The sequence below is a fragment of the Leptodactylus fuscus genome, chromosome 1 (genome assembly GCF_031893055.1).
Source record: "Leptodactylus fuscus isolate aLepFus1 chromosome 1, aLepFus1.hap2, whole genome shotgun sequence".
Taxonomy (NCBI): domain Eukaryota; kingdom Metazoa; phylum Chordata; class Amphibia; order Anura; family Leptodactylidae; genus Leptodactylus; species Leptodactylus fuscus.
Window position 1 is genome coordinate 230,660,567 of NC_134265.1, and position 14,320 is coordinate 230,674,886.

Here is a 14,320-nt window from a genome sequence, read left to right on the forward strand (position 1 = left end):
CCCATTGCTTCTTGTACTTCCTTGTGCTAATGAGAATAGGGTAGATCCCTCTACACTGTGACTACCTTTCAGATATTTGTAGACTGCTATTAAATCTCCCCTCAGCCTTCTCTTCTGCAAACTAAACAATCCCAGTTCTTTTAGCCGCTCCTCATAGGACATGGTTTGCAGACCTTCCACCATTTTGGTTGCTCTTCTCTGGACTTGCTCCAATATATCGATGTCTTTCTTGAATTGAGGCGCCCAGAACTGTACACAGTATTCCAGGTGTGGTCTGACCAGGGAAGAGTACAGCGGAATAATGACCTCTCTTGATCTAGAGTCAATGCTTGTCTTAATACATCCCAGAATTTTATTAGCCTTTTTTGCAGCAGCACCGCACTGTTGGCTCATGTTGAATTTGTGATCTACTATTATGCCCAAGTCCTTTTCCCCTATGCTATCACTTAGTTCTATTCCTCCCATACTATATATGTTTTTTACATTTCTGTTACCCAGATGTAGAACTTTGCATTTGTCCCTGTTAAATACCATTTTGTTCGCCTCAGCCCATTGTTCCAGTGTGTCTAAGTCCTTTTGAATACACTCTCTCTCCTCTCTAGTGTTGGCTATTCCTCCTATCTTCGTATCATCTGCAAATTTTATGAGTTCCCCAATAATTCCATTGTCCAGATCATTTATAAAGATATTAAAAAGTACTGGGCCCAGAACAGAGCCCTGCGGCACCCCGCTTTTGACTTTCTTCCAGTTCGATGTGTAGCCATTTAGTATTACTCGTTGTGCCCAATCATTAAGCCAGTTGTGAATCCACCTAACTGATTTTTTGTCAAAGCCATACTTAATCATTTTTTCAATAAGAAGGTTGTGTGATACTTTATCAAATGCCTTACTGAAGTCAAGATATACTATGTCCACGGCATTCCCTTGGTTCAACCATTCAGTGATTTTGTTGTAGAAGGAAATCAGGTTAGTCTGACAAGATTTATTGGTCATAAAGCCGTGCTGGCTCTGGTTAATTAATGCCTTCCCATCCAGGTACCGAAGTAAATGTTCCTTGACAATTTGCTCAAAGATTTTTTCTGCTATCGAGGTCAGACTTACCGGCCTGACCTCTCTTAACCTAAAGTACTTTACAGTCCACTTTTGCTCTGAGATGCGGTCATGAAGAGTGGGTTGTGTAATGCATTTCATGAATTAGCTGTAGTCTCTCTCTTAATGAGAACTTGTTGGCAATTCAGAATTGGATTGGGTGAAAATGACTCAATTTAAAACCGCCTTAATTACGATTGACAATTATTTAGTTAACGCCCCTTGTAAACTTTGACACCTACAGTATGACTAAGTGTTAAGTGAATTTCACAAGTTTTGTCTAGCGGTTTCGTTCAGACCAAACCGAAACTGCTGTTTATACTTTGAGGTCTCTTCTGGCCCCAGAGTATAATAGGTAGAGACCCTGGGATGGTCACTCAACTGTCCTGGGCTTTGGTGTGACTCCCTTGCTACCATGACTGCTTCTGACAGACATGACTGGTAGCGGCCAATAGGTGAGTAAAAACAACAAATTATACTCTCCTCGGCATCCTTGTGATGTCTTCTTTAGGCATCTGGGTGACGTCATCCACCCAGGGGATCATAACCGAGGCTGTGATTTGGCCTCACGGTCACGTGGCATTCTGGCATAGCTGTCCTAAAACCAGTAAGGTTGTTTACAATTACCGTAAGATTGGCCTCTTACATTACCTTACAGTTTTGAATGGCATACCTTCCTTCTTATATATTGATACTGTTCTATTGGGTTGTTTGTCTTATTGATCTGTTCTCTTTTCAGTTAGTTACAGTTTTTTTCACTTTATACATTTATATAGTATTGTGTATGTGGAATAATAAGATAAATTGTATTTCTTTAGGTGCCTTCAGGATGCTGAAGAGATGCAGAATTTAGCGACATCTATAAATGAAAATCTGCAGAGTAAAGTAGGTTTCACAGCCTAAAAACCGATTCCCAGGTTAAAGGCTTTATTATATTGAATTGTGTTATATTTGCAGCCATTGATGTTTCTTTGTAACGTTCTAAAATACAAGCTTAGGACGTAACTCTGGTTTGGATGCTTTATTTCATTAGAATGTCCATGAAATCTGCTAGCAAATTCATTTTGCAGCAGTGATAGCATCTTACAGGGAGTCTGTCACCAGGAAGAAGCTTATTAAACCAGAGCCGACTGCGTATGCCCACAGGCCACAAGAAAATGGCCACTTACTTACTGTGCAAGCGGCCTTTTTTCCTTTAGGCTGCAGGCATGCGCAGTCAGCTCTGCCCGAGGCCTACAAGTTTCACCGCCTGCGTGGGAAGAAGATGCGTGAAGAGGACGTTCCTGAAGAAGATGGAGGCGGTCCTGGCGAGTTCTCTCAAAGCATTTGGGACGCCCCCAGTGCTGTTTGAGCGCTGGGGCCCGCCCCCAGTGCTGCAAGAGAACTCATTTGGATACCAGCAAAAACCGGGATTTATACGGAACGGCGGCACAGAGAAGACTTCTAAAGGTAGGAGATGAATAGCCTTTCTTAAGGTTATTCCTACATGTTAGGGACAAAAAATTTGATCTCAATCATAGGATCCCTTTAAATATCAAAAATAAATAATTAATAAATAATTAATAGAATTATTCTATTACTAAGTGTGTTATCTGGTTTTGAGAACTCTTACCTATATGGTATGGAAAATGTATCCATTATTGTAATTCATGGAAGAGCCAGGTTTTACATCAACCTCAATATTCTGGTTGATGGAGTAGTTCCATCATAGTGAGCGACACCTCATTGTCTTGAGTGACTCCAGTCTATTACATCCAAAAGGTAATCGGCATTTTACAAAGTAGACATTCCCTTTCACTATGTCACTCTTAACCCCTTCCCGACATTCGCCGTAATAGTACGGCGCTGCAGGGAAGGGCTTCCCGCAAACCGCCGTACTATTACTGCGGATGCATGGTGCGCACACAGAAACTGTGTGCGCACCATGCACAGCGGGTGTCAGCCGTAATACACGGCTGACAATGCCCCGTAACACCCGCGGTCGGAATCGGGTCCGATCGCGGGTGTTAACCCCTGAGATGCCGGTGATCAACATGACCACCGGCACCTCCGGGGTTACAACGTCATATGGTGCCGATCGGCACCCCCCGCGCCGGTTTCGGGGGGTGCCGGTGTTCGTAGGGGGCAGCCCGGGGTCTGATCAGTGACCCCGGGTCTGCCCCTTCACTTACCCCGTCCTCGCGCCTGGCCGATCCTGCCGTAAATGAAGCTGTCAGCCTGTGCGTCTACACAGGCTGACAGATTCCTATACTCTGCAATACACGTGTAACACGTGTATTGCAGCGTATATCTATTGAAGCAGTGATCAGCCGATCACTGCTTCAATCCCCCATGGGGACAGAAAAAAAAAGTGAAAAAAAAAAGTCAAAATAAAAAAGTTTAAATAAGTTTAAAATAAATTATAAATAAATAAAGCCCCAAAAATCCCTTTTTCCCCATATAAAATGTTTTGTTATGTAAAATAAAGAAAAATAGAAAAAAACATTACATATTTGGTATCGCCGCGTCCGTAATAACCTGAACAATAAAATTAAAACATTATTTAACCCGAACGGCGAATGTCGTAAAAAAAAACCCGTAGAAAACCGCACAAAATAATGATTATTCACCACCTTTCCCTTACAAAATGTTCAATAAAAAGTAATCAAATGGTCAGATGAAAACCAAAATGGTACCAATAAAAAGAAGAGGTCTTCCCGCAAAAAATAAGCCCTCAACCAGCTCTGTCTAGCGAAAAATAAAAACGTTATGCCTTTCAGAAGATGGCGATGCAAAAACAATAGATTTTTTCCCCTGAATTGAATTCTATTCTGCACAAATAGCAACGCATTAAAAAATCATATAAATGAGGTATCGCTGTAACCGTACCGACCCGCAGAATAAAGGTAACATGTTACTTATGCTGTACGCTGCACGGGGAAAAAAAAAAATGCTAAAAAGCAATGCCAGAATTGATGTTTCCTTTTACATCCCACCCAGAAAGAGTTAATAAAATGTAGTCAATAAGTTACACGCCCCAAAATGGTGGCATTGAAAAGTACATCTAATACCGCAAACACCAAGCCCTCATATGGCCACATTGCCAGAAAATAAAAATAAAAATCTACCTTGTACAATGTGAAGACAAAAACCCCAAAAGTCGCCAAATCATTAGGACATAAGTGGCTGCGACTAGAAGGAAATGTGTAAGCGGTGCGAGCGTTTTCAGGGGACACCCCATATTTAGAGCTTATGAGAGAGCATACACCAGCGCTGACCCCCCAGAATGCCCCTCTTCCCCATCCGCGTCATAGGAGCTGGTGGGAAAATAGAATGGGATTTGGTGTACCCAATTTACTCCGCACAGCTTACACATTCACTTCGGGGTTACTAATACTACTACATCACTTGATAAATACTTTGAGGGGTGCGGTTTTCAAAATGGGGTCACTTTCTAGAGGTTTCCACTGTTTTGACTCCTCAAGGGCTTTGTAAATGCGACATGGTGCCTGAAACTGATCCCAGCCAGATCTGCCCTCTAAAAGCTCCTTGGCGCGCCTTCCCTCCTGCGGCTCGCTGTGCGTCCATATATTAGTTTACACCCACAAGTGGGGTACTATGGTAGTCGGGAGAACTTGCCTAACAAATTGTGGGATGCGGTTTCTCCTTTAACCCCTTGTGAATGTGCAAATTCTAGGGCTAAACGAAAATATTAGTAAAATAAATTCAAATTTGAAAATTTCACCTCCATTTTGTATTAATTCCTGTTAAGCACTTATAGGGTTAAATTACTAGGTATATGTTGTTTTGGCTTATTTAAGGGGTGCAGTTTTGAAAATGGGGTGATTTATGGGGGGCTTTAATACAAGGGTCTTTCAAAACCCCTTCATAACTGGATTAGGCCCTTTAAAAATGGGTTTTGGAAATTTCTTGAAAATTTTGAATATTGTTGTTTCACTTGTAAATCTTATAATGTCCGTAAAAATTAAAAGGGTAACTAAAGTTTGATGCCGACATAAAGAAGAGATCTGGGACATGAGATTTATGATATAATTTTGGCGGTCTGACTATCTGTATGTAATGTACATCATTTCAAACTTTATAAAATGCATATTTTTCAAAATTTCCACCAAATTTCCAATTTTTTTATAATTAAACACAAAACATATCAACCAAAATTTACCACTAACATGAAGTACAATGTGTTACGAAAAAACAATCTTAAAATCACTTTGGTAAGTTAAAGCGTTCCAAAGTTATTGCCACATAAAGTGACACATGTCAGTTTTGAAAAATCGAGCTTGGTCAGGAAGTCAAAAAGTGCCATCGGCGGGAAGGGGTTAAGGTTGTTTTGATATCTCTTATATCCTTTCATGTGTAATGGTTATGGATTTTAATTGTGTTCAGCTGTTAAATTAACCTTTCTCGCTTATTTCATTGGAGACACAGCACCATGGATAAAGACCTGGCCATTAGGATGCTGACACTAGGAATAACAAAAGATGTCGGCTTTGTCATTTGGGTTATACCCTCTCCACAGATACCGTGCTAGCCGTTTTAACCTAGTGTCTGTACGAGGCAGACACGACCTGACTCAGGTCTTCCGTCTTACATCGTTTTTATTTTTCTTTCCTGGGAACTGCCAGGTCCCAGTACCTCAAGCCATCAACTCTGAATCTTGATTTCCTGGTCGGACTTCCACCTTCTGCACCTGTTCCCTCTTCTTCTCCCTCAGGTTCTCAAGAAATTCATGGGGGCTCCAACTATCCTGTTGGTTCCAAATTGGCCCCAACGAGCCTGGTATGTAGATCTCATGTTGCTGCTGGTGGACACGCCTTGGCCTCTTCCTCTGCTAGTCAGTCTTCTGTCTCAAGGTCTGCTGTTTAGCCCCACCTTACCTCAAGACTGTCCTGCAGGGAGTGACACACTGTGCTACTCCCTACCATCCTCATGTGAAACCTTGGGAATCTTAATCTTGTCCTTGAGGTGCTTCAGTCTCCCTCTTTTGAGTATTTGCATGGGTCCTCTCTTTGCTTTCTGTCCGGGAAGGTTGATTTCCTGGTAGTTTTATGCATCCTATATAGGGTTACTCGCCTTTTTTCGTTGATTTCCTGGTAGCCATTACTTCCATCTGCAGGGTCTCCGAGCGAGCTGCCCTATCCCAGAAGCCTTCTTTTCTTGTTCTCCACAAGTACAAGGTTGTCCTTCACCTGCCACCTTCTTTTTTGCATCACTTCTCCCTTCCACATCAACGAGGACACTGTCTTACCATCTTTTTGCTTGGACACCAAGTACCCACATAAGCATTCTCTTCCCTGCCTTGATGTGGTCTTGAGGTGATCCGGGTCTATTTGTCTCTCACTGACCTCCTTCTTTTATTCGGACAGCTTGTTCATTCTCCCTGAGGACCCTCAGCCTGGCTGCTTCCAAGGCTTCCATCTCCGGATGGACTTGGTCTGTCTGGAGCCTCCTGGACTGTTCTGCATTAGGCTTCTGCGGCTCAGGTCTGCAAGGCTGCCTCCTGGGCCACTGTCCACACCTTCACCAAGTTTTACCAGATCCATTTTGTGGCCTCTGCCGATGCCAGCTTCGGTTGTAAGGTTCTGCAAACAGATATGCGATAGGTTGCTCGCATGGCCATGTAATTTCCACCCTTTGGGACTGCCTTAGGACATCCCATGGTGCTGTCCTCTCCAAATGAAATAACTTAGCGAAATGGATTTTTGTACTCTCAGTAAAATCCTTTTCTTGTTGTATGCATGGTGACACACAGATCCCACCCTTGTTTCTTGTTTTTGCCCCGTGCTGTTGTGGTTTGTTTTGGGGTTCAGGACATGCTGGTTCCATGTTCTTATTTGATTGTCTCTCTCCGGCTAGCACAGTGTCTGTGGATAAAGTATAGCTCATAGATGGAGCTGACATTCTTTGCTCTTCCTAATATCAGCTTCCTGGTGACTAGGTGTATACCCATGGTGCTGTGTTACCCAATGACTACAACGAGAAAAGGATTTTACAGTGAGTATTATTGACTAAACTAATCTCTGTTGTAAATTTCAGCCCCTGCTTGACAAGCACTTGGTGAAGTGGTTGTCCTGGACTGCACGGGGTTTTCTGCCACCCCTTGCCGCAGCAATAGGTGGAATTATCAGCCAAGAGGTCCTGAAAGCTGTGTCAGAAAAGTTCTCTCCGCTACAGCAATGGGTGTGTATTTGCAACTCCTATTTGTTACTTCTTGTACCTCACCATTGGTAATGTCCTTCATGATGTTTAAAAATATAGGAAAGTAAAACTATAAGGTGTTTTTCTCTTAGATGCCAGTCTGTAGAGATGGAATATATTGAATGAGCAACTATAGTTTGTATATAGAATAGTATTTATTTAGTTAACGCTTTCTAAGTACTTAGCGTATTCAACAGTAAGGGCTGACAGTGTACTCTGCATAATGCATGTTATGGAGTGAGGGCAATACTGCTGCATAGAAGGTGACCTGTATTGCTGTATAAAGAGTGACACTTCAGCGCTCAATTAAAATGGCAAATTATATTGTTAGGCAGCCAAATTAAGAAGGTTATTAAGTAAAGTTCAATGGAACCTTCACAATTTTTCCTTGAGGAAATTGTTACTCAGCATTATGTGTCCTGCAATGTACATTGTTTGATATGAATTTCCCTACTTGACAGATTGCCTCTAATTTGCATAAGTCTTGCTCCCAGGAACCCAGTTGTACAGTGCAGTATATCATAGCTTTGATGGAGTATGATCCACACGTGCACACAATGTAATAAAACCTTGCGTATGTAATAGTTAATATTTGAGGTAACTGAAGCTGGAGATTATCTGTCTATCACACATACATGTCTATCAAATTAGGCAATAGAAAAGAATTATGTCGTGGATGAGGCTTGGAGTTGATGTTGAAGATTAGCTTGGAATTGTGTGGGGGTGTAGTTGGTATACTGACCCAACACAGTCCCAGGTCAGTGTATAAGCATTGAGGTTGCTCTGAAAAAACTAAGTTTTTATTGGGAATGATCTGACTAATCTGATGTTTTCACATGCTCAGAATGATTGTGGCGGGTTGTAACAGTGATAAATTTTCCTCCAAGGAACAATGTTTCTTGTAAAAACACTCTCATGAAGGAGGAGACCTAGTAAACAGATCTCTAGGCACTGTAATGGATATGAGCCTGGAAAGGAATTCCGTAACGCTCTTCCAGAACTGGGCTTTTTAGTGAGTTATGTATCAATGAGCTTCCAAATGGTATGGTGGTGTGAATACGGCCTTACTTTGTTCAGTTGCCCCTGTTTCCTCTTTACAGTTGGTAATCAACAGTTTGACAACGGTCAAAATATTTACATTTCTGAATAAGGGTACATGCACACCATAACCATCTACATGCAGAAAATCCATGATTTCCCACCGTACTGCTACTGACATACGAACCATTAGAAAAAAATACGCCATTTTACTGTCACTATCAGATTTATGGTGTATGATACATGCTGCATGAACCCTGGAGAATGCGCCTAATTTGTGAGGAGGTGTGCAGGTCATTCTAAATTAGGCATAAACTCCAGCCGGTGGAAATCTTTGTTTTTGATAAATCAGCCCTACAGTGGTTGGCAAGAATAAAACTATTACTGTTAAGGGTATGTTCATACAGTTTTTCACAGGCTGATTTGAGGCATTATCTGCAACAAAACACACCTCCCATTAATTTCAGTGGGAGTCAGTAGCATTTTTTTTTTTCTTTAGCTGATTTTTGCAGATGGAGGGAAAAAAAGCGACATGATCTATCTTCAGGTGGATATCACCTTGAAAATCCATTGAAATCAATGAGAGGGGGGAAAAATGTGAAATAGTTTTTGATTACATGTTTTTTTTTTGCAAAAACAGAGTCAAAAACCTCGAGTGTGGGATGGATGGGTGGATTTTGGTCCCCGAGAGTGACGCCGGAAGCCGCGTCACTCTCAGGCCAAAATGCGCCTGCCACGACTGTGGTGTCTTCCAACAGTCGCGGCTTCCCCCTCCGGAGTAGGCTCAAAATGAATGGGCCTACTCCGGAGGATGCTGCTGTGAGGCGGATGCCGGGGCTGAATCAGCCACTGAGTCTGCCTCAAGAAAGGACAGCTCGTTTCTTTTCTGCTTATGAAAAAAAGTAGCCTGGCGGTCTACATAGACCTCCATTGTGAGGGGGGGGGGGGGGGGAATTGTGATGTGGATTCAGCATCATAATCCGCCCCCTCATGCCCGGTGTGAACTAGCCCTAAGGGAAGTTTCCAGGTCCACACAGTGTGCTTGAGCAAAAACCATGACACAAACCACATCATGTTAAAAACCGTTTTGTAATTTCTGAAGCAGATTTTTTTTCAGCCTGCAATAAACTCTGTGTGGACATACTCTAAGCAGTTCCTGTGGATCTGGGGCTGCTCAGGGATGTAGTTCTTGCAGGGTCAGGGAAGAGTAGGGGCCTATTCAGATGGCAGGAATTGAGGTGAACTAATATACTATGTGGGGGGGGGGGGGTCAAGGAAACAACAAAATGCTTCATTTCCAGGACATTCGGATCCCTGCAGGTTAGCCCTTTACTGGCTTGCTCACAATATTTTGTCATTTTCTCAAACCTCCCTACATAGTATACTGTCTGTTTTTAGGCCCCCGCACAGTATACTGCCCCTTTGTAGTTAAAAAAGGATTAAACTTTTACAAAAGTTTCAGGCTCTGCCCAAACACAACACTTTTGGGGTTCATCACCCACAAAACACTGTTATACTTGGGATTCAATGCAGACACCAGAGTATAATAGGGGGTGGCAAGTAAAAATAATGAACTCTTCTACTGACCTTTCCTCACCTAATATGGAGGTCATCTGGTATCCTCTTCAAGCTTTACTGGATGATGTCACGCACCCCAGGGTTACCACTAATTCCTGTGATTGGGACTCGGTACTCATGTGGAACACGTCAATGTCATGACACTGTTGTGACTAATGAAGCCCCATCACGGGCCCACCCTTGGCACATCCAGAGGCCTGAAGAAGATGCTTCAGGGAGGCGAATATAATTTGTTGTTTTGATTTACCGATCAGCCACTACCAATTGGATTAATACAACAGGTACTGGCTGATATTTTACACACCGATCCCTGCTTCTGTTCCATCCTGCCTATGCCCTCTGGTGGAAGAAGCAGACGCCATATTGGACAGGAGCAGGATTTGGGGAGTAAAATATGCCAATACCTGTTGCAATAACAAAAATAGGTAGCAGTACATTTACAGAAAAAAATGCAGTGGGGGGCCCTAACGGCACAGGGCCTATCGGGGATTCAGCAGTGCCCCAGTAAGACAGTCCAAGGATGCTTTTCCCACACTTTCATACTAATGTGTTACACCGCCATTCCCCCACAGCTCTTTTCATTTAGCACACTCAATTCCCCTACAGCTCACTATTCATTTACTACATACCACACACACACAGAGGACTTACGGTAATACTACTGGAGTTTACATTATTTTGTTTTAAACTGAATGTTATTTTCTTTTTCTTAGCTGTTCCTGGATGCCATGGACGTTGTAACTCCATTAGACCCAATTAGTCAAGAAGAGTTCATTCCCAGGTATGACTTGTGATCACTGAATCTTCCTGTAATTATAAAGCTAGATTCACAACTGTGTTCCATAGGAGACTCTGCTGCAGAGTCTTTCTCAAATTTGCGGAGAGAAAAGTCCTACTCTTTTGATTCAGCAACAGAGAGAATAACGCTAGTGTGAACCTAGCTTTAGTTAATAATTTTGATGACTTATAAAATGCCAAAAAAAAACCCATCAATAATTCATTGTTGTCCTGAGTGACCCTAAATGTCCCTAGTTCCTAGGGGAGGAGCCAGTATGATATTATTTAAGGAGCCCTAAGAACGTTGGATTCTTGCTACCATTGTCACTGCAAGGAGTCCTAAAGGTTTTTCCTCCATTATGGGGTTTTGTTTTGGTTCGGAGCTACCACTGTAGACTGAAGTTATTCATTCATTTAACTATTTTATTTGTCTATGTTGACCATATATGTTAGAGAGTACAGTTCTAAAAGTCCCCTGATGAGTGGTGCATTTTTGTACCAGAAAACTCATAGGGACTAGGGTCATTTAGAGTGACTTTAGGGTACAGTTTGGTACTGCCCTTGTTAGGGCGGGAGTCATATTGGGGTTTGAGAGCTAGCATTGAGGGGTGAGGATAGGAACAGTTTTCACCCTCCTGAGATGCACCGTCACTGTGGTACTCCTGTCAACGTTTATGGGTAAGATCGTTCCATATTTTCTTTGACTACAATATATGATCTATTATAGTCAAATTTTTGAAGGTATTTTGGAAAGGACCTGTATATTTTACTCTAATTATTAAATAAGTTTTATAGTTGCATCATTGCCTTTTAGTATTCCCAGCTTTGGAGTGTAGGTTCTCAAGGTTGCCCTGCCTAACTTGAGGTCCATATAACTTTACCCTCATGTATCAGTCTTGTACCTTTCATCTTCCTCAAGGTGAGCAGAGGTAACTATCTGATAGCGGAACAACACACAACCTGTCCTTTAGTTGGTATATTCAGGCCAGCTTGGGGCTCTGGCTCCTTCTCCTTTCTTCTCTCCTAGGTGGGAGAGCTAACTCACCCCCTCCTCACCACTCTCCTACTTCGTCTCCGTAACTGAAGGAAGAGGAGAATTTTTCTATTCCCTTTCCTACCCAGACTACTCTAAGTAAGGGTCATAAAATCAACTATGAAATCATCCTTAGTGGTTTGGTCTGTGAAAGACACATGCACATATTATGCAGACAACCTTGCAAAGTGTTTCTTAAAGGCTAACACAAATGTACGGACTGGGACACCAACTATACCAATTGCATATTGTACTTTGTTGGTCACAGTTTTGTTTTTGTTTTTTACTATCCCAACTGTATTTCATAGGTATTTACAAACCTTAAATGGGTTGTCTGGGATAAATATAAATCCCTATATTAATCTAAACACCCTTCCCCCTTCTAAATAACACAATTAATCAAAAATGTATATTTGCCATATACCTGGAACGACATCTGTTTCAGGAAATGGATCGTCAGTACTACCCCCCCCCCATATCTACTCCATCATACTTTCCTTCCAAGCCTCTTTCTGCACAATGGCTCCTCCTTCTTTTCTGAGTGCCACTGCTCCTCCTTTACTGATTCTGCACACTGCTGCCTATAATCCACCTCTACCGCGCAGCTCCCACACCTGCGCAGTAGAGGTGGATTGTCGCTGCAGAGAACTGAAAAGCGCTGAGAGAAGAGCGTGCGAAGAAGGAGCCATACTTCAGGAAGAAGCATGGAAGGAAGAGAGGTACTGTAAGTATATAATGAGTTCGGGGGTTGGGCTGAGTAGGTAGGGAAGAGCTAGTAGTGGGAGGGGGGAAATGAGGTGAGAGGGGTTAGCGTGGAAGCTAAAAAGTAGGAAACTGAACTACGTAAAATGCAGGTGATACCAGGAGCCTCCCAGAGACACCCAGAAATCACACAAAACACAGCTAAAGGAATATGGGTGCATTTATTAACTCATTAATAGCACTAACGGACTAACTCCTTTTTTTTAAAAAAAAACCAAACAAACATTATTTGCCCAGAAAACCTCTTTAAAGAGGACCTTTCACCAACTCCACTCTTTACGTTTGTTTCCACAACCAATATGCTAAAAAGGCTCTCTATTGTCAGGTGGGCAGTCTCAGACAATCAGCTCTATGATCAGGACCACCCATCTGACATTAGAGAACTTAATTAGCATATTGAGTGCAGCAACTAATAGCAGTGATTACTTGCATCGGTGGGTGCTAAAGACAAATTTCCAACGGCACCAGAATCGATTTATTGAAGGATTCAAAGAGTTGGAATTGGTGGAGGTGTTTAAAGGTCTTTTAAAAATAACAATAAAAAGTTTATTTTCTGTATCTTCACCATGTTGGATTCATTTGTTCATAACATAACATTTTGTTTCATATGCAGAGGTGATCGATATGATGCCCTCCGAGCTTGTATTGGAGATAGCTTTTGCAGAAGAATTCACAGCTTAAATATTTTTTTGGTAGGTAACTTCTTTTGCATGGTTATTTTGTTTGCTTTTACACAGATTAAATATGAAAAACATCTTGTAGGTATCTTAGCGTTTATTAGTTACCTAGTTTTCTACTTTCTGTACCTCAAATAGGCATATAATGGCATAAGAGTACAGAGCAGGTCACTCTGTTTCTGTCTGATGAATACCTAATAGTATGGGAATAGCCTTAATATTTTGGTATTATTATGCAGTTGCTAGATTTTCTATTATGTGAAGGAAAAAAGGTGTTTGTGTTGACTCTCGGCTGTATTGCAAAGCATCAATAAAACGCCACAGAAAAAGCCACAGCAGAAATGCATTGAGATTTACTTGCTTATATCATTGGGGGACATAGCACCATGAGCTATAGATCTGGCCACTAGGAGGCTGATCCTATTAAAAGCAAAGTATGTCGGCTCTGCCTCTAGGCTATATCCTCTCCACAGACACTGTGCTGACCAGTTATAACCTAATGTCCATAGGAGACAGACACGAAGTGACTCAGGTCTTTCTCTCTTGCATCATTTTCATTCCAACGTGGACATTGTCTTACAGTCTCTGCTCAGACCCCAAGAACTTGTGAGTGCTCTCTTTTCTGCCTGGATGCGGGGGGATCCTGGTCTATTTTTCTCTCTCTATATCCCTTCCATCGTTTGGGCCCCTTGTTTGTTTTTCCTGATGACCTTTGAAAGGACCTGGCTGCTTCCAAGCCTTCCATCTCCAGGTGGATTTGGTCTGCTTTCGGGAAATCCTATCCTCTCATGCATAGGCCTTTTCTCTCTGTGTGATGGCTCGCTCCTCGGGACTCTTTGGCATCATGCTTCTGCTGCCCAGGTCTGCTATGCTGCATCCTGGGCCTCGAAGCACACTTTTTTTCCCAAGCTATACCATTCTTTGGCCTCTGCCAATTCCAGCTTGGGTTGTAAGGTTCAGAGTGCACCAAGTTGCTTACATGATCGTGTACTTCCAACCCTCTGGGACTGCTTTAGAACATCCCATAGTGCTGTGTGGACATCCCATGGAGCCCGCAATGAAATAAGCATGAAAAACGCAGTGTTTTCACAACGTGGGACTTCAGCCTAAGAGTCAGTGCACACATGAGTTTTTTGACACTGAATCCGCCTCAAAATCGACCTCTAAA

General features: G+C 42.3%; 1 protein-coding gene and 1 long non-coding RNA gene across 3 annotated transcripts in view; one reads left to right on the forward strand and one right to left on the reverse strand.

Moving 5' to 3' along the window:
- Window positions 1-14,320, reverse strand: part of LOC142216375 (uncharacterized) — a 72,993-nt gene that overhangs the window by 44,773 nt on the left and 13,900 nt on the right. The gene's annotated exons all lie outside the window — the stretch shown is intronic.
- UBA6 (ubiquitin like modifier activating enzyme 6) overlaps window positions 1-14,320 on the forward strand; it is a 344,476-nt gene that overhangs the window by 11,809 nt on the left and 318,347 nt on the right. For both annotated transcript variants that reach the window (XR_012717326.1, XM_075283775.1), the window contains exons 13-16: window positions 1,908-1,974; window positions 7,126-7,269; window positions 10,617-10,684; window positions 13,089-13,167. Coding sequence is in view for 1 of the 2 variants with exons in the window: in XM_075283775.1 (XP_075139876.1) it covers window positions 1,908-1,974; window positions 7,126-7,269; window positions 10,617-10,684; window positions 13,089-13,167 (358 nt within the window). In the remaining variant the exon portion in view is untranslated. The remainder of the gene's footprint in view (window positions 1-1,907; window positions 1,975-7,125; window positions 7,270-10,616; window positions 10,685-13,088; window positions 13,168-14,320) is intronic.